Source organism: Melozone crissalis, unplaced genomic scaffold, assembly GCF_028551555.1.
Source record: "Melozone crissalis strain CALT ecotype California unplaced genomic scaffold, PUWL_Pcris_2 ptg000016l_1, whole genome shotgun sequence".
Taxonomy (NCBI): domain Eukaryota; kingdom Metazoa; phylum Chordata; class Aves; order Passeriformes; family Passerellidae; genus Melozone; species Melozone crissalis.
This window is the reverse complement of record NW_026535794.1, coordinates 47,916,976-47,937,542: the sequence shown is the minus strand read 5'-3', so window position 1 is coordinate 47,937,542 and position 20,567 is coordinate 47,916,976. Positions and strand designations below refer to the sequence as shown.

The 20,567-nt window shown below is 42.6% G+C and overlaps 1 protein-coding gene across 1 annotated transcript in view; it reads right to left on the bottom strand.

Moving 5' to 3' along the window:
* EEPD1 (endonuclease/exonuclease/phosphatase family domain containing 1) overlaps positions 1-20,567 on the bottom strand; it is a 62,580-nt gene that overhangs the window by 22,433 nt on the left and 19,580 nt on the right. Inside the window, exon 2 of the mRNA XM_054273896.1 lies at positions 7,291-7,342. Coding sequence (XP_054129871.1) covers positions 7,291-7,342 — 52 coding nt within the window. The remainder of the gene's footprint in view (positions 1-7,290; positions 7,343-20,567) is intronic.

Sequence of the window (20,567 nt, the reverse complement as noted above, 5' to 3'; positions counted from 1 at the left end):
TATTCAAAACTGTTCCTGTTCTTTGAACTTGCTTTGCCTTCTACTGTCTTCCAGAAGAAATCAAGGAAAAAGGACTGAGTAAGTCCCCTCTTACTTTTACTACTCGCAACCAAACCTTAACACTTGCCAGCACTTATAAGCATATATTTTCTGTTTCTCCCTGCTCTGGAAGTGTAGAGAATGACTTTGTTATTGGGTGAGTTTGGGATACGACCAGATGATTTACAAAAAATGCCAAGCTGTTGGAACAAGGAATCTCCATACCACCACTGCTCAGAGAGGCTCAGCAGTGCTCTAGGGAAGAGGGCACCTGATAAGGGACAGCATTTTAAGAGAATTTGTGTTCTCTGTAGCTCCCTGTGCTGTGTATAGCATGGCTTCTAGTGTTTTGGTTATTGAAGTCCACTGATCATCAAAAAAGAGATGGGCAATGCAACTACAGAGAAAAAGAATCCAGCCAAGATCAAAGACACCAGAAATCCTAGTAGATGAAAGCCTGTGCTTCCAATGCTGCTGACCAAGTGATGATAGTTTGCAGGTGAGGGGCCTGGAAAGACAAAATAGTCACAGGTCCTCCTGCAGAGAGCTACTGAAATCATCATGGACCCGGCCAGAACTGTAAGGTCCACCAATACATGCCCTTAAACTTCCAGCCATCTAGATCCCTCCTAGAGGACAGAAAGGAGGAAAAATATGAAAGGCTGGAAGCAAACACAATATAGCTGCAGTGCTCCCAAGACAATTTAGTAGACATGATAATGCCAAAAAAGGCACCCATTTAGTAAAAAATGTTACAGCATTTGCAGCTCCACTCAGCCAAAAATTATTGCTTTCCAATTACAGGTATTCTTTCCTCCACTCTGAGATTTCATGAGCCCATGGGGTGCAGTCTGAAAAAAAATTAATACTTTGTATTCATGAGTATTGCCTGCACTCAGGTAAACAAGCAAGACAATGGAGAGAGGGGGAAATACAGGGAGGGTGTGGGAAAGCAAAAAGGTAAAGTAATAGGGTATAAGGTGAGAAAAAGAATAGAAGCAAAATCAGTGGGATGATTTGGAATAACCTCCTTTTACTCTAAGTGATCAATAACTGACTCTATGATGGCTTTGAAGAAACAGGGCAGAAGGACCTACATCAGCTGATGAACTCTGCAGAAGTCCATCCCATAGCTCAGAGACCTGACTCCTGCTATCCTCTCTAAAAATGGGGAGCAGGAAAATGAGGCAGTGACAGGGCTGGAAGAAACAGATCAAATGTCCTGATTGAGTCACTGGCCAAGTTGACATCTCCTTTTTCTGATCTCTGAAAGCAAGACTGCTGTTGCCTTTTCTGACTCTAGAGGACATCCAAATGTTCCTCATTTTCAAAGGGGTCAACTGCTTTCTGGAAAGGATAGGTCTAAGAACAGGCAGTAAATATAACTCCTTTTCAGCAACTAATTCATTCGTTGCAAATCGCCTTATGATCTTTTTTAACCAACAGCCCAAAGCAAGATTGCAAGATAGAGCTCACACTGTACAGAAGGATTATGGCAATTAAAAATATGCACACAGTCCCAGACTAACTTCATTTCTGGGCTACATTTGAAAAAAAAAAAATCATCACATCAAATGCACACACAACCACATTTATATCCATGCAAGCAAGATGCGATGTGCCTATGCTTACCCCTGCAAATGAAAACCAGCACCTCTCTTTCAAACACCAAAAAGCTCCTAGGGATAACCTTTCACAAATAAACAACCTGCTCTGCTCAGAGAGGGATTTTATAAAGAACAGAGATTACAATGGGCTTAATCATGATTAAACACTGATCTGGCTCAATCTACTCAAAAGCAGACAAAAGATAAATAAAAACCTCCAGCAGATGCATTTCATACTGGAAATTCTGGAACCTCAATTGACGTCACACTTTTTATGTTCTGATAATATCTGGAGGAAACAGTACACTGGATCAAGAAAACAAAAGCAAATTTTTAGTTAAAATTCTCCACGTGCTGTGTAAAAAGAAGGCGGCTACAGCAGAGAGCACACAGGGCAGCTCAGCATTTTACAAACCTCTTTTTGACTGCAGCTGAAATTGCACCAGCAGAGCAATGCTACTAAAAGTAAACAAGCACCCCCTTTTTGCCTCATCTTGCCCTGTAAAACAGTGCAACAGCAGTCACTGAATTTCCCCTCACTAAAAGCCACTTCTGATCAATGGCAGGCATGTTAAATTTCTTCTAGTAAAATAATGCCACTTTCTCAGTACCACCTCAGTTGTGCTTCACTGCTTCCTCATGCACAGTGTGAAAATTCTGTGTGATGGGAAGGGGCTGAATTTAGCAAATATTTCCCAGATACAGACATCTGGTCTTTCCTATGGGCGAGGAAATCCAGGAAACTGATTCCATATCGTGGAAGACAATAGGACTGCTCATGGAGGTGGGAAAAGCCAAAAATGAGCACAGATTATAGACATTGTCTGTTTACAGAGCTAAGTTTTCCATTTAATGCAACAAGGTAAATATGAAGAAAGAGAAATGTCTCTTTAGATGGTGTGGGGGGAATCTACCTGGAGGAGAAGGTTGATCAGAATTTTCTCATTCTATCATCTCCAGCAGAAATTCCTGATGGATGACCAAGTAAGGTTAGACCAGCAGACAGAAGAGAGACCTTCCTGTATTGAGAAGGTGCATGACTGCCTTCCCTGGTGTCCAGAGAATTTATTCTGTGCTTCAGCAGCACCAGGTGAAAGACTTGCAATCCCTCTTGATTTGTGACCTCCAAAACTTCTCCAGTGAAGGTGAAAATCCCCACACAGACAGTGCAAGCCTACTGATAATTGTTTTGCTCTTTTTGCTTTCTTTTCACTGACCTCTTGGACATAGCTCACATAAATTAGCAGTCATTCTTATAGGCAGGCCTTAATAGTGAAACTTGTGTGACTTAGACTGATTTTCAAGCTGCAAGTTATTGTCAACTTCAAGAACATCATCCCTTAACAAAATCAAAATTCTCACCCCAATTCCTATTATCCTTCGGCGCACCTAGTGTGTCTCATAGCAGTCTAAGTAGATCTCTTCCAACTCCAGGCAGAACAATCATCACTTTGCAAGTGAATTCCACACTTTACAAACTGCAGATCAGAATCACATGATTTGCATTTCCTAGATGAGAAGCCAACAAACTTCTCTGTGGAGTCAAGTGAACAGTCCTTTGTCATCTTGAGTAACAGCAAATGCATTTACATTTTAATACACAAATAGGAAAACAATGGGTTACTGTTGCTTGCTCACAAAGCAGGCTTACCTTTTAAAAAGCTGTCAGGGGATTATTGAATTGTACAAATTATTTATTTTCCTCTATAACCCACCTCTGAAGCAGAAATGAACTCAAGAGCTCTTGTTAACACTTGCAAGATGCAGCAGGAAATGCTTAGAATGCAAAGAATATTTTTATTTTTCTTGTAAGATGGATGATTCTTCCTGCATAACTTACTGGCATCAAGCACCAGTGAGAACAATTGCTTTGGTGTACATGCTTGCCTATTGAAAAGGGCTATGAATTTAAATGCTAAAACAGTAACCAATGAGAAATGTCACCTGGCCAGGCAGTTCAACCTAATTACTTACACAGATTTATTTTTAAACTACAAAAACAGCATGTTCCTTGGGAGAATTATTTTTTCCCCTTCCCCAAATAAATACAATTAACATTTGGCAAGTAGAATTCTTCTTCTGCAATTAAGGACTTGCCAAAATTAGATAAAGCAAAGTACTCACACACTGGGGCAAGAGTGTCACTGGGAGCGTCTCCCAGCGCTGTGCTTCTGGAAGAGGAAGAGATGTTCCATACAGGACTCTGCACCAACAGGCCTGAATGCCTGTGACACTTCTTCCTAAAGCCTGAGCAGCCTTGAACCCTTGTGGGGACGAGGTTGGCATGGCTGGAAGCCCTCCCATGGCACCTGGCCATCTGTGTTCCTCCCTGCCCTCGGCAAATGCCAGCAGCACTGCTGAAGGGAAGGCACGCAAGTAACACAATCCCAGAGCAGCAGGGCAAGCTCAGCAAGGGGGCAGGGGGAAGCTGATTTGAAGGCTCAAGGTAGGACAAAATACAGGTAAGCACAGGCTTGGTTTTAAGCTGCCTGCAAGACCACTCACATGGAGCCTGTGCCGGAATGGATCTGACAGACTGTGGCCAAACAAACACAAACCCACCTCTGACACAGAATTTTCTCCAGGTAAAGGCTCTTGTTCTTCTTATGTGACCTGGTTCACTGAAATAAATTGTTATTTTCCCTTTCCTCCTAACAGCAGTAAGCATGGTGCTGGGGCTCAGCTCCACAAGCAGCACCCTGTCTGTGGTGCTTGCAGGAGACTGTGGCACCCCAGAAAAACAAACCAGCTCATGAACAGCATCCAAGGGTCAGTCCAGCTTGTCCAAGTCCTGGACAGGCTGTAATTAAACCCTGGCAATCATGCCTCCTGTTTTGGCAACGCCAGGCATTAATGCCACCAGTGTGGTAGATCTTGGGCTTAAAGGGCCATTTTGGCCCAATTTGCCAAAACGGGTTTAGGAAATTAAACAAATGGAGTCTTTGCATGACACAAAGCTTCTCACCACACTGTGAGAAGCTTTACGTCATGCAAAGACTCCATTTGTTTAGTTCATTTTCAATAGTCAAGGTGGAAGAAACATTTAAAGACACTTAGGTACCTAAGATAGAACAGCACAAAATCCTTTTCTAGCAAGCAACACCCCAACAGTTCAAGCAAGTTCTCCCAGCCTGCTCCAACAGTCCACTGGCTTCGTGTGCCTCACCTCACAGTCTGCCTGTGTTATTCACGGCCAGAATAATTTTATGACACTGCTTTGAGGCCCTGGTTCTCCAGAGACTTGCTGCACATGCACCCAATTTCAACGTGGTTTGATTTCACAGAGCTAATCTGCAGCCCCTAAGTCTGTTCAGCAGGGGGCTGCTGCTCACTCCAGGATTCTATGCAAGTGACAAAAATATATAAGAACACTTTCAAAACTGGGCAGCAAATTTTAGAAACAAGAAAGTTTCCAAAGTTCAAAACCATCTACGACAGACTGGAAGGTGTCCAACAGGAAAAACAGTTTTAAGTTATCACGTCCATAGCTACTTTAAAAGAAACTTCCCTTTGAAAACCAGTAACACCCATTTTAGAATAAATATGAAAATATTACCATTTAATCATATTCTGTATTCCTGCAGTATAATGCTGATAAATAATGACTTACAAATACAAAACTCAGCACTCAGGTTCTCAAAACCTGACTCTGCAAACAGGGTGGACAAGGGATTTTGTTCTATTCTGTGAGCTTCTTTCCCCTCCTGTACTTAAAAAATAAAGACAGCAAATTTCTTTGAACTTGCATAATTCAAGCCTGTTATTTTCCATAGGGCTAAACTGGCCTTGTAAATCCTTTAAGCTTGGCATTGTATGAAAGCAGATATCAAATATTCAGAGAGCTCAATTTAGAAAGATCATTTTTCTGAGGCTGAGCCTTTCTGAAGAACTTCCTGCAGCGCTTCAGACAATGCCTCAAACTGCCATTCCCACCAGGCTGAGATCATTTAGCCTTGCCAGGCCATGTTTTTGGAGGCATTGGGCCAAAGGGAGGTACAGGTCTGCTGGAAAGGTGGGAAGGGTACAGGGTGTGAGGAGCCAGAGGATCCAACTGCTGCAAACAATGAAAATTTGCTAAGATAAACCTGATTTGCACAATGAGTGGCTGAGAACCATGTCTTGTTCACGTGTGAAAAACTACAATGTCTCCTGCATAGTCCTGTGTCACTGCCTTTTATCAAAATCTACCTCTTCAAGTCAAAATCAGAGTTGACAAACACCAGTGAAGAGATGCCCCACGTCACTGTCATATTTTCTGAAAAAATCCCTTTGCCAGGGTTTCTTCTCCTGGGAAGCTGAGAAGCCTCCAAGAAAAATGAAAACAACAATTATCTCATTTGCTTCTCCATGTTTTGCTGCTTTGGAATGTGGTTGGAGATTGTTTATCCAACATGTGAATTGTTTCTACTTAGTGATCAATCACAGTCAGGCTGTGTCGGACACTGAGGAGTCAATCACAAGCTTTTCATTAGTATCTTGTTAAGCCTTCTGTAAGAATCCTTTCTCTATTCTTTAGTATAGCTTTAGTACAGCACTCTTTAATATAAGATAATATCATAAAATAATAAATTAGCCTTCTAAGAACGTGGAGTCAGATTCTCAATTCCAGCTTCACCCTGGGGACCCAGCAATGACCACAGCCCTGTGTGAATTAACTGGGGTGTACGAAGGATCTTGGTGAAATACATCTCCAGTCAGCGGTTGAAGCACCCACTGCTGCTCTATCTTGTTTTACTCATTGTTTCTAGAGCACCCAGCAGATGCAGCCTGAGCACAGCACTGCAGGACATCCTCCCTCACACAGTCAAGGATGCGTCCAAGGCAGGAGAAGGGTTGCTCCTTCCTCCCTGAGCCTTGCCACACTACTCATAGGTACAGAGGGGCTGCTTGGATCAGGACCAGCTCAATGACCGCTCTAGGACAGCAGTTTTTCCAACGGGACTCAGAATCCACTTGTTTTCTTTGCATGCTAAAAGGACTCTCATGCTGCCTCACAGCTGGCTCCTTGCTCTTGAGGTGAAGGAGTTGGTGTAGAAAGTGAAGGCGAGCCACTGGCCCCAGTATGGGCACTGGGAGTCCGGTCCTACTTGCCAGGCCAGAAGGATCATAAAGCAGAAAGAAATTTGGTTCTTCACCCAGAAGCAGGCCATCATAGGACAATTTGGGTTGGAAGATCATCTGGTTCCAACCCTCATGCCATGGGAGGGACACCTTTCACCAGACCAGGTAGCTCAGAGCCCCATCCAGCCTGGCCTTGAACACTCCTAGGAATGAGGCATCCACAGCCCTGAGGGACCTGTTCAAGTGCCTTCTCACCCCTAAAGGAAAGAATTTCTTCCACTTATCTGACCTGAGCCTGCTGTGCTTGCAATACCCTTGGATGAAGAGCAACATTGGATTTATCAGTTACTGATTATTATTAAGCATTGCTTACCCCAAGCTTGCCGTAAAATCAGTAAACACCAAAAGCACACAGTCAGCTTAGACAAAACATTGACCCTCTGCCTTCATGCACTATGTAGCTAGGAAAACATCCTATTCTATGCAGCATGGTATTCCATGAAGTTAGGAAGCATACCTTACACAGAGGGCTTTAAAAGCTTAAATCTGTTACAATAATTGCATTAGATACATTTTTAAATACCTTTTCCAATGCTTCTCTGTCAGCCAGCTCCTGCACAGCCAAAAGCTTGATACTGTAAGAAAAAACAGAGAGAAAAAGAGAATTAATCACTCTACTGCAAGCATTACAGAAATGGAAGAAACAGCAGAACTGCAGCACTGTTTTTATCCTATCTCTTGAAAAAAGAAATACAAGAAATGCTCATGATAAAACAAAACAAAGCAAGAGAGACAGTGACACTTTGTTTGCCTTGAATTAGCTGTCACAAGCAGATTTTCTGGTTTCTAAGTTACAAGCATATCTGAATTTGCCTTACAGAGAAACTGCATCAATCATTACTATTGCAATATCCCAAATTAACACCAAAGGATCTTCTGAATGACAAACACAGAAAATTGTTCCAGACATTTCTATCAGTTGTAGTCAACTTTGTTCCTTAGGGTCAACAGGTTTCTACGAGTCCCAAAAAACCATTCCCAGGGATTCACAATATTATATATGAGGTGCAGTAATTAAGACAACCCAGCTCAAGAAATTTGAGGGAGAGATGAGAGAAATGTGCACCACCATTTAAAGTTAGGGTAGAAAGGTAATCCTCAATTATTATTCTTGTAATGCCCTTTGTTAATCAATCCCAAATTTCTTCACCTGCTGAATCTTTTCTAGGTTTACCTCTAGGGGCTAAATCTTGCACCCTGAATTTCATTCACTTCAACAAGGTTATGAGATTCACTCAAACAGGATTCCATACCTGTATTGCAACTGCACAGGCTCACTTCCCTTACCCAGTCTTAAACCCAGTCACTTAATATATTATCCTTGAACTCCAGAGGATAATTTCCTTTACCCAGGGTTACAAAAACATTTTTATGGCAACAGAAGAATTAAATGATGCATATAAATATTGTTTAAATTACTCTCACCACCCTGCACACAGACACAGTAAAAAGCCAGTATAGTTAAAAGCTTATATTCAAGAGGGTGTGAATAGTCAACACAGAAGCCTGCCAAAGGATATAATACAAAAAGTTTTATTAGCCTTTCAAATCCTCAGAGCAATACTGCATAATTCTTGAGCATCCACTGACACCTCATATGCTAATTATATACATCCATCCTGCAAGAGCAGCTGGCAAAGCATAGTTTTAGTCCTGTCTTTCTATGGCTTCCCACTGCAGGTATTCACAGCCTAATCCCTAAGCACCAATGTGCTTTCACTTTAATGGACTTCTAGCTTTCAGTGTTTTCAAGGTATCATAAAAAGCCTATACCCAATGAATTATAAAATAGCCACAGACAATGCATTTCTAGTCTGCAGAGAGGGTGGAGATGGTTCAGAAAACAGTGGGATAATCAGAAAAATGAAAAAGGTATTCCATTAAAGCCCAACCACTGTGGTAGCAGGGGACGTGTGATTTGGTGTTACTGTTTGGTGAACACACTAGGCTGTACACACACAAATTCAGCTGAACTGGAAGGCAGCTAGGGAAAGTACAAAACCAATACAAGGTATTTGTAAACATAATTTTCATTGCAATTCAGCCAGCATGCAAAATAAAGATGGGCCGGGCAGCAAGGAAAGAAGGCAGTTCCATTTAAAAAACACCGCAGTGCTGTGTCCAACTCAGAAGCAGCCTTAGCTGATGCACCTTGGAGAACAATAACCCAGGCAGGAACAATACAGGCACAGTCAAGACCTGTCTCTGAATTCAGGAATCACCTCATTTTGAATTACTCACCTCTGTTGCAGTGCATTTGAGAAATACACTGGACAGCTGAGAGGGAGGTAGGCTAACACACTCAGGGTGCTCACATGCACCTGGCTGCTGCAAAGGTGGCTGCAAGTCTATGCATACATGGGTTGGGGGTATGCAAATTACCGTTGTCTTTTTCTTTTTGAAGCTAGACTTTCTGATTACTTAATCAAATCAGTCAAGGCTGTGGATGCCTCTACCATTTGACTGATTTATTTCTAGAATGTTATATGTGAGTTATGTGACACTCAATAGCTACAGAAGAAAGATGTAGACTGCCCTAAAAGCAAGTACCACTTTCATTAAAAATCATCCTCTCACTGTAAAAAGCTATCTTCTTTCCCATTTGTACCTGTAAAGCCCCACAAGAACTTTCTCAACTGCTATGTATTTATTTTTTTAAAAAGTATCCAGTCACAGAGAAGCAAGTAATGAAACAGGAGGCAGGAATCTTTTTACTTTGTTTTGTTATATTATGGAGATGCTGTACCCTTGTTCAGTGGTGAAGAAACCATACAAAGGGTTTACCTCTTGCAGAGATACTGCGTATGCAGGGTTAGAATCAAATCTCAATTCAAAGCTGCTGCATGATTTGCAGCAACTTTGGTTTGATTCCTGGAGAGAAAAATACTTTCTCTGCTGTTACAAATGAAGAAATCAGTGTTTGCCCAGTACTTTACTCTTTTCTCCTCAGGCGACACCTGAAAATACCTCAGGTATTTTTTCTTGGTCAAAAGGAATCTGCAAACACAAGAATCAGCTGCAAGATCCTTCTTTCCTTAAAGAACCATCACAGACACTCTCTCTGTCCATTGGATTACAGCCTGGAAAATTGCTCTTGATAACCAGTTATTTACTGCTATTTCTTCCAGCAGTTCCAAGCAACATTAGTACGTGCTACTTCGATGCCATGTCAGCTTGGAAATGCAGCTTCTTCCAAGGCTGCTGCTTTGGGCATTTGATGCTTCAAAAAGATTTCAGGCTGCTTATTTAGGCACTACATCAGCAATCTTACAACCACTGAGAGCAGCTCATAAATTCATTTGCTGTTTGTAGCTTTTTGGTTCAACAAGGATTTCAAAGGAGATGTGAATACAGACAGTAACTGGGGGAAAAGAGGGGGAGGAATTCTCCAATTAAGAAAAACTCAAATGAAATGCAAATAGTTACCAAAAGCCAAAGCTGAAGCCCAAGCTCTTGCAGTCCACAATACAACACTGAAGTACTACTCTATTTATGTATATCCTTGGCATTATTTCTTTCATCCTCAACCATGTTGTGCAACTACTAACTCATGAAAAACGTTGTAGAAAAGTCATATTTCCCAAAGAAACCTTATGGCTCCTGGAGAGTCTGCTCTAACTTCCCAGCTTTAAATTGTACTGGTTAAGAAGCTGTAATATGAGTAACTATACTGAAAATGCTTCTGCTTGAATATGAAACTCTATTATAAATACTCACTGACTGAATTACTTATGCAATCTATTTAAACAAAGCTGTTGAAATTAATATCCTGGCACCCCAGGCACACTGAAAATACTTGAAAACATGCAGTGATCAGGATGAAGGACTCTCCTCCAGCACTGAAAATATGCAAACATGATGCGCTGTCAAGGAAACATGACTCCCTCTTTTTTTGGCCATGGGTGACGCACGGCATTCTCCTCTAAGGGAATTCCTTTTGGTTTCCAGAAGATTAGTCACAGTGCTGAGCAAATGCCTACATTTCTACACCTCAGGGTATCATTGCGATCCTTTCCTCAAAGTCTTCCTACTCAAAAACAAGTAGCATTGAGTTTCTCTTTTTAATCCCACATACCCTAGAGTAATTTAAGTCTTTTTTGGCAGTCTTTTGCAACGTTGCAAACTTGCAGATAGGTCCCTTGCCTGCTGATGGCTTCCTCTTCACCCTGAGCCATCATGGCAGCGTTTAATTTGCACCAAGCTTCACTCCCCAGCTTGAATTCACATTGCCCACAAAATCCCATCTGCTCTTGCAGTGGGAAATGTTGGGGCTCTCCTAAGAACCACTAGAGGGGCATTTTCCTGCAAACCAGAGAACCCATGGCTCTGCAGCAAGGCAGATGGGATGGTCTGAGACTGCTGCACAAGGCAGATCCCAGCTCCATCCATGCAGAAATCAGTTTGAAGAGTGCTTTAGGGGTAGGAAGGTTTTTAGAATTACAGTCCATTTCTGGACCACCCCTGCACAGAACTAGAACTGCAGCCATTACAGACACAGGTCACCTGGCTGCCACTGTCAAGAGAGAGGGTCCCCAGAGCAGAGCATCAGTGAGCACAGTGACCTATTTCTGCTGAGCTGAGCACAGCATGGAGCTGGTAATTTTGAGGAAAGGGGAAAGAGGAGAAAGTGAGGAAAATGTGAAGCATTAAGCTCAGCAATCAGAGACTCAGTGAAGTGTTTAAGTGAACACTTGGCTTCACAACGGTGCCCTACAAAAGACATACCTTTGCTCGAGGCCTGAGTTTTTCTAAAACTCTCGTGCTTTCTATCAGCCAGTGCATAAGCCTAAAGTTAACAACATTGAGAAATGCCATTTGCCTTCTCTTGCTTTTCTGTCGCCTTCTTCAGCATACAGCTGCACCAAATCTTGCTTCAGCTACTCACAGACATTATTATAAATAGCCCATGCAAAAACCACTCAATCCCAAACCATTTTGAGCAACATAAAATAATTCCTTTCTCCCATTCCTCTAGTCTACATACTCTTCCTCTTTGCTCTTGAGATAAGATCCCACAAACATATTATGGCCCATGGTGAAGTTTTAGGGAACACTTACATATCTAAGAGCAGAGCATGAATGCATGTAACTGAAGTGTTTACTGACAGACCCACATGCGTGAGTTAGTTAACAAAAAGAACAGGACAAAACCACTTGGGCCACCAAATTTGTATGTCAAAATTGTATCTGCAAACCTATCCAAACCAGCCTTGCCTCTAAGTCTATTCTGCTCTAAGAGATGGGCATGAAATGTAAGAGTTGGACTAAAAAAAGAAAAAAAATGCAGCTGAGCTGTGCTAATGGCACCTGAGAGGGAGCACTACCCATCAGCTGCCTGCTCTCCCCATTCCTCACCTTAATCTCCACTTGTGCTGCTGAAAGGGCACACTCATCACCATTCACAGCCCCTGTTTTTCCTTTGGCATTGCTGGATGATGGGGCGAGTAACAATAAGGATGGGGAAGCACTCCATGCATGTATGTGTTCCCTGTGAGGGCTGTGGTGGTCCCTGCTGCCCCAGCTGTCAACAGCCTGAGGTTAAGGGCTGTGATTAACTCTTTTCTGATTGTTTTAAGCATAGCTAGATACTTAGAGAAATAGATGGAGAGCAGGGAAAGCTAAGAGCCCAAAAGTGGCAAACACAGACAAACACAGATATTGCAGATCCTTGTGGCTTAAACAGGCGTGAGGAGATGTGGGGGGGAGTGGTGTGTATAGAAGGGGTGGGTTTAGGTGTTTTTTTGGTTTCTTTTTTTTTTTTCTTCTTTTTTTCTGTTTGGCTGTTTTTTGTTTTAAATATAAACCTGCTGCTGGACCTTGTTGCTAATGACTAATGGGACCCAGGCTTCTCTTCCTGACTCTGCCTGCCCCTGTGATGAATACCTTGCACAAGGGTAGGTCAAAGAACAGGCTCCCACCAATAGCACCAAGAGCACCTAGCAGACTAAATTTAGCACAGTGAGATGATGGGGGAGCAAGTCTGAGCACCCTGATGCTGCAAAGGGATCTGTGCCACTCCTTTTTTGGGGCTGCCCACGCCGACCAGGACAATGGGTCACCTAAGTGGGATGCCGTCATAGTGAAGGAGCAACTTTTAAGGCTTTCATCAATGCATGCACTGTAAAAATACATCTTATTTTTGCTGGCATATCCCATTTACAAAGTAGTCATTTCCCCCCAAGACCCTGTTTACTCACACCCCCATAGAAACAAAAGCAGAAGGAGGAAAGAAAAGCATCCTCTATGACTTTCAGTCTTGTATACTTCCTTCATCTACCCCTGTGGAGTTGGATGAGGAAAAAATCCCCAGTTTCTCCTTTTTCAATAAAAGCATCTGCATCTTCTCAATCACTCCTTAAATGGAAGGGAAAACTGTGTCCAGTGCCACATCTTAACGGCTGCTGGAAGCCACCAGAGAGTTTCTGAAGTCAGCTTAAGGGTTTGGATGGGAATACCATGCCATATTGCTTTGGGACTAACTGCCAGCTAATGACACAACAAAATATGTTGGAAGATTCTCAGGAAAAAATATATCCACAGTAAGAAGAAATAAAGATAAAATCAGGGAGCTGCATTTCCTACATATTAAATGTATTTATATCTATCTATACTATAGATACACATAAAACAGATCATATACATGTTATATATAATTTTTAAAACATTCATATATATACACAACTATAAAACAGGTGAATTTATTTAGGCTACTTTTTTTGCAGCTCCCTCATTGGGATGAAAGCAGATACTCTTCAAAGTCTAGTCATTGCTGATTTGCCTGCACCATGGTCTGAAACCAAAAAGCAGATCAAGGCACTGCAGTTGGAAAGGGAACCGGGAGTAAATGGAAGGAGCAGAGAAGCCAAAATCCATCAAGCAAATTGGCAATGCAGTGCAGGCCACACAAACACTCCCACCCTGACGTTTGCATTCATGGATCCTATTACATTATGTGAGTGATTGAAGTATTTGTCACAGGGAGAAAGGAAACTGTAATGGAACTAGAAGAAGGAAAACATGAATTATGGATGGTTACTACTGAGAGTTGAAGGGGGAGAACAGCAGCATTACAAGGCAGGAGGCAATTGAAATAGTTCATTTCTTTCCTTTCCTATTTCAGTGGTTCCCTGGATTCAGGGATGCTCTCCACTTGCTGTTCTCTGCCCCAAATTTGCAGCAAAGCCAACCCTTTGCAGGACCTATGAGCTTTGCACTGAGGATCTGATTTATGCTCAGCTGATGCTGTGGTTTCAGTGCAGCTGTATCACTGCAGGGACAGAACGATGATTCATAAACTCTGAGCATTGTGCATTCCCAAGGCATGAGAGAAAAACCAAAAGGCTGCAAGAACAGCAACCTTCTTCCTAGACTTCTGGAAGGGAATACAACATTCTCACAATGACCCAAACCACAAGCAACTGCAGGAAACACGTGAATGATCATGTATAATGAAACCTGGAAGCCTTTTTGACCACCTCCTTGGAAGCACCCAACCCAAGCTATTTCCAAATGGATGAAATCCATGCTGCTGTGCATGCAGACTTCCACTGCACCAGTAAGCAGAGCAGGTCACACTCAGCAAAATTAAGAGGGGAGGTGCTCAAAACTCAGAGAATCTCTGTGAGGCTAAAGAAACATCACCCTTATCCATCTACCCAGAAAAGGTGTGTCCTGAGTTGTGAGGCTTTATCGGGTCACTTGTGCAAATTCTGGGAGGTTCTATCAGAGAGAGTAATTTAGGAGCAACTGGGAAGACTCCCATTTACCTCTTTCTCCACACAGAGGATCAGATCGTGGGCCTAACTGTTTCGTTTTTTCAGGTGAAGGGAGAGAAGACAGGGGGGAAGAGACTTTCTACCTGTATAAAGTCTCTCAGAAGATTCCCTCAAACTTTTACACTAGAGGAAGTCCCACAAGGGTCATCCTTTGGGCGCATGCAATGCACACGTAAATACTGTTCTTTCTTTCATTAGTAGGTTCATAAATCTGCATTTGAGGGGCAGAGTACCTTGAAGTCTCAAGCACTGTGCTAACTGTACTTTTCAGAAACACTTGATTAAGTTAGAGGCCGTCCTATGGCCTTTTCTCTTGATATCCTGTTATTACTCTTTTCTGTCCTTCTCCAATTCGGTCTCTGCAAACTGGTGCAATGCCAAGAGAGCAGCAGCAGTTAGAAAAGTAAAAGTCAGGGAAGACTTCCAAGGTCCTCAGAAGAAATGCTGGTTTTAAGGGCTGGGATACATTGCACTTGATTGAACAGAATCAAAGCTGATTCCTGAGAGGCAAAGGTTAATTAGGCAAATGGCTCAAAAGGATCAATCTGTTCTAACCCATTATTTGTTGATTTTTTATTTTAAAAGAGAGTTTAAAATAGACTAGGCAGCTGAAAATATGTCCCAAATTCCCAAATGCATGAGATGAAACCACAAAAGGCCCGAGACTGCCAGGAACATAATGACTACAAAATAGTAACCTAATGAATAAAGAAACAGTAAATCAAATACCTATATTAAATTATACTAAACACAGCAATCTTGTCCACGCATAAATACTACCAGGAACCAATTACATACAGTGGCAATGCAGCTGAACTCCCAAAATCATTCAAAACTCAGGGTGACAGTCCAGCAGGCTTCTTTGTCACCACCTCCACCTCCACTGATTGCTCCTGTGACAAACACTTCACTACATGATAATTCAGGCAACAGAAGAGAGTACTACTGCAAGTGGCGTGTCTGTGTGTATGTGTTATATTTATGCACAAAAAATTACACCAGTTGTTGCAACTCCCTTCTGACAGACAGCAAACCAAAATCAGTTCCCTGCATTAAAAAAAAAAGGGGGAGAGTTGCTTTTTGGCTTAATTCAAATAATGATAAAATGCACTTTTCCTCCTCAGTATTTAATTTCTTATTATATTTAGCTAAGAACAATAATGTCTTCATCCAAACCAGTTCACCTTATGCTCAATTGTTTTGAAGTTGGGCAAAATCCTCCATATAATGTCCACAGTCACAGGATTTTATTTTTCAATTTTTCAAAAGATGCCTTTTTCCTTATAATTCCGCAGGAAAAGAAAGACTCACAGAGAATGTTGTGTCTGTGGCAACATTGATTTCTTCTGAGTCATTAAACTGGACATGAACAGCTTATTTAACTTGCACTGAATTATTCAAATCTGTCCAATAAGGGAGGAGGATCAACACTGAAAACAAAAATTTAGAAGGTCATAAAAATCAAAGGTGACTTACAGGTTCCAAATATAGGCATTATGTTATGGTGTACGTAGTCTCTGGCATTTGGCTCTTTTTCTGGATTTTCTGAATCATTCCCTGCTGGGGTAGAGTCTCCTAGTTCCAGAAACAGCACCTTCTCCCACCCAATCCTGCCCTACAGCAGCAGTGGAAAAACTGAGTAGTCTCTAGTTAAATAAATGGATATGCTTGGAAAGGGCACACCACCACACTACCGTTCTGCCATGAATTCCAAAGCTTCCAGCAAAATTATGGGGCCTTGGGATGCAAAGTGGTTAATTGGGATTCTACTTTAAAAATATGCTTCTGTGTCCCTGCAAAATAAAATGTGATTTGAAATAGCCCACGTCCCTTTCTCTGCTAGGTACGTGAACCATATGCCATCAAGCTGTCATGTGAAAGCTCGTCATGGCCCTTTATTCAGCCTCAGAAACCTAAGGCAGTATTACTTTGCCATACATGCACAGCCTCATCTCAGAGAAATGAGTTTACACAGTGAAAGGCATTTTGCTTTACAAAATACTTGCTCAAGAGCAATGGTGCAGCCTTATGGCAGTACAACTACGATCAGCTGGTAACACCTGAGTGCCACTAAGATTTATCCTGGTGCTGTGCAAAGAGTATTGAAGCTTCCTGGCTGAATCTGGATACAGAACTCTGCAGTTTTTTACAGCACACTCTTAAGAAAGAGATTGACCCTCAAGAGCTGGCTCCTACCTCGAAGAGGCTGGCGAAGCGCCACAGCCATTGTGCATTTCATATGCGCATCTTTTGCAGAAGACTTCGTGCCAAAATGGAATTGTTTAAGTGGTGGAAGACACTGAACACTGGGTATTGAAACATAAGAATGTGCACAAGAAATGCTCCAAGAGACCCTACAAAATTACTGAGAGGCACTGTGATGAGGGAAAAGGAGAAACCAAGAGCAGTGCTTTGGTCAAGCACTTTTCTCCATGGCTCTTTCACAAGCAGCTTATGTTGCCTCACAAATTCAAGGACATTTTGACAAAAAGGCTAAAATGAACTGCATCATTATAACAGGTGGGAAACAAAGCAGAAACTTCATTAGCAGACAGCCCATATGTTTTAGGGACTTCCCACTCTGTGGCCAAAAGCCAGCCCACCTGTATTCCTAGAGTGGAGCTTGGGAAGCTGGTGACAAGACCTTGACACCAGTGCTCTGCAAGGGCAAGGGGCAGGCATCCAAAGACTTGTCAAGGTGACTGAGATCTTGTTGCCGTCAGAGGGGGGGAAAGTGTGGGTTTAACAAGATAACATTCATGCATTATGACTCCAACAAAAGTCTCCAGAGCAGGCCTAGCCTAACACTATCAAGTCTGCATGTCAACACAGCGCAGCGTCAGTCAGCACAGCCATCTGCTGCTCCACACACAGGAATGGCGTCAGGACCCACCGCCAACAACTGGGGTGCTCTCCTTACAGCATCTATCCCAGATGGTGAAGGAAAGGTCACAATAGATGAGAATTCCTCAAAACTGTCACTCAGCTAGCCCACGCAAAGGTTACTGAAAACAGAGCAACCCAAGCTTTGAATGAACATGAATACTCACCCTCCTAAAACAGAGGTCAATTGCACAGTCCAAAACAAAAAGTGAAGAAATGGAAAACTGTGAAGAGGAGCAGGCCAGAGGCAGCAAAGGCAGAAAATCAGTTTTGCATACCAGTGAAGATGATACTCCTCCATCTTGCATGCACCCAAGCCTTTAAATGTCAGAAAAGGCACAGAAAACATCTCAGCCTTCTGTCAGTCTTCACTTCTATTTACAAGTGGTGTTGATCTTAAGCCATAAAGAATTTTGTTTACACTGATGTAACACTACACTCTTGCGTTGCCAGAAATGCAAAGAACATTGTAGCCAGAAAACAACAGTCAGCCAATACTGAGGTTGCATCTGCAAGAGCCCACAGAAAGCACAAATTAGATAAGAAAACTACCTGTCAAATAAGGGTAAAAAGTTAAAAGCCTTCTTTCCAAGAGCTAATTAACAAAAGTATCCTATAAGCTTCATCTATAACATCACATGATACTGCATTAGAAAAGGGAATTTAGCTTATGGGGCATTTGGAGTGCCATTTATATAACTTTAACCCAAATAACAGAGCAGACGGTCTTTCTATCAGTCCAGTTGTTTTGTACTTCAGTAATGACTTTGAAGTGTGATGAGGGTTATGTGAAGCTTAAGCCTCTGGTTAGCCAAAAGCCACAACCGTATATAGCCTGTGCTCCGAGTATCGGAGTAACACGGAAAGGTTGGGATTTAAACCTCCCGTGGATGCATCACATAGCTGTAACTCTAATCCAGGAGCAAATGCAATCCGTCCTCACCTCTCAAAGTCAGAAAAACTGGCTGAGTCGACACTCTCCCAGCCAACAGCTGTCCTCAAACCAGCCTCTGCTCAGTTTGCTGGCAGAGATACACCAAGCAGAAGGGACACACCATGCAAAAAGAAAGCAGAAGCAATGCAAACATGCAACCAGGCAGACTATGGTCTATTTCCACAGGCTGCTACCTTTCACTTTTTGTACTGCATCTCAGAAAATTCCTTGAGACTGTGTGTGGCAAAGAGAAGACACTTCTACTAACCAAATCCTGTGTGCCTGCCTCTACAGTACTGCAGAGCCACAAACACAAGAGCATTGGTCAAAAGAGACCATTTGATGCAGCAGTGTCCTCAACACAGGGCTACCATGAGGTCAGCTGTAGTCTTGAAAACCTCTAAAACACCAAGACACCATGACCTTGAGATAACATCTTCCAGTGCTGCACCAGCTTCTGACTGAGGAAGCTTCTTTTAATGTCTATTTTAAAGATCCCAAACCAACCAACTGCCCACTTGTAAAGCAGGGCGTTATTTTACCTGCAGTGCTGAGCTATGGGCTTCCATTCGAGCTTCACAAGGCTTCATTGACACAGCTGAGTTTCTTCAGGGTCTTCTGGATTCAAGGGCTACCAGCTGCCACAGTGGCCACTCCCTCAAATTACACACTCTTATACAGCATAATAACTTATTACTCATCATAAAGGATAATTATCCTGCATGACAAATATCTGCTGCCACAAACAGTCTTTGTTGACAGAGGAACAGGCTTATCTTACCAGATACAGGGGTTAAGTAATGTTTTTCTTTCCCCTGCCCCAACAGTACTTGTGCCAGATTCTTTAAAGTATGGTAAGGATGGCAAAGGGTTTTTCCACTTTCCCTGCTGCTCTCATCTCTCATAACAGGATGTCACCTCTGTCCACGTAAGCATCTCATCTGGTGGTTCCCAGGCTCTCTGGACTGCAGCCTGCTGTCAAGATTGAAGCTGCCCTCCACAGCAGATGACATGCTGTTGTGAAATATTTGACCAAAAGATACACAAAAGGGATGTCTCACCAACGACGAGACCACAGTCAAATCAGTCACACCCCAGGAATGAGGTAGGTGGAGGGCAACTAATCCTTTATTTGAGCTCCTGCCTAGATCCTAAACTGCGTGGCATTTTCTGGCTTGGGTTTATTAATGTACCATGTTAAAAGTTTCCTTGAATAAAGCACAGCAGAAGGTTTTTCCCCTTGTTGTATAATGTGCTTAGCAAATAGCACAGTTGAGTTACTTTACATTCACTTATCACAGCAGCCTCTTTGTTCTAGTATCTTATGACTTTGAGATCAGGACAAACTCCATCAGTTAAGGAGCCTCATTAAAGTGATCTATTTCTCCTAGAGAAGAGGAAAAATCTTAAGTTTCTGTGATGGAAGTTATCACTGGGAGTTTTAAATTGTGGAATACTTGTATGTGGAACAGTAAGTTTCAAATCAAGAGTGTTATATGTGTACACAACAGAAGCTTATACTGCCTGTGATAATTGGCACTGTTACAAAAGCAGATCTTTTGGTCAATGTCTGCACAAACACTGTGCACAGCAGCCTGCCTAGTAAATGTTTCCCTGCAGCAGAGGTCTGTGCACAGAAGCATGACGGCTCACAGTTTCCCCTTGGTCCTAAGGAAAAGCCATGTCCTGTGGAAGCTCAAGAGGAATGCCATCAAAGTGGAGCCTCCTGAAACTCCAGGTGAATGGCAGAGCAGCAACGAAGCCAGAACCCCATGTAATTCCTAGAGCACTTCCTACAATTTCAAGAGCATGAGTCATGACTTTATAGCCAACAGAACCCCTGCATTTGTCAGAGTGTTCAAACAAATAAAAAGCAAACAAATGAGAATTAGTGTCAGTCTCCAAGTGCCCCTGAATTTGATAAGGAATAGTACAACACAGCTGAACAAGGCAGGCAGAGCAGCATCATGCTGAAACACAACAGCACTGCCCAGGCAGCGGCTCCCAGTGCCAGCACCAGGACCATGCTGGCCACATCCACCCTCCTGGGGTGACCCCATGGCAGGGCTCCATCTCCCTCACTGGGCAGCAGGACTGATCAAATGCCAGAAGTGACCACTCAGAAAACTCACCCCATGCCATGTTCCCACCACACAGCAGCTCTCCTGCCTGGGTAATTTCAAGTTAATGTCTCCATACACCATTCCC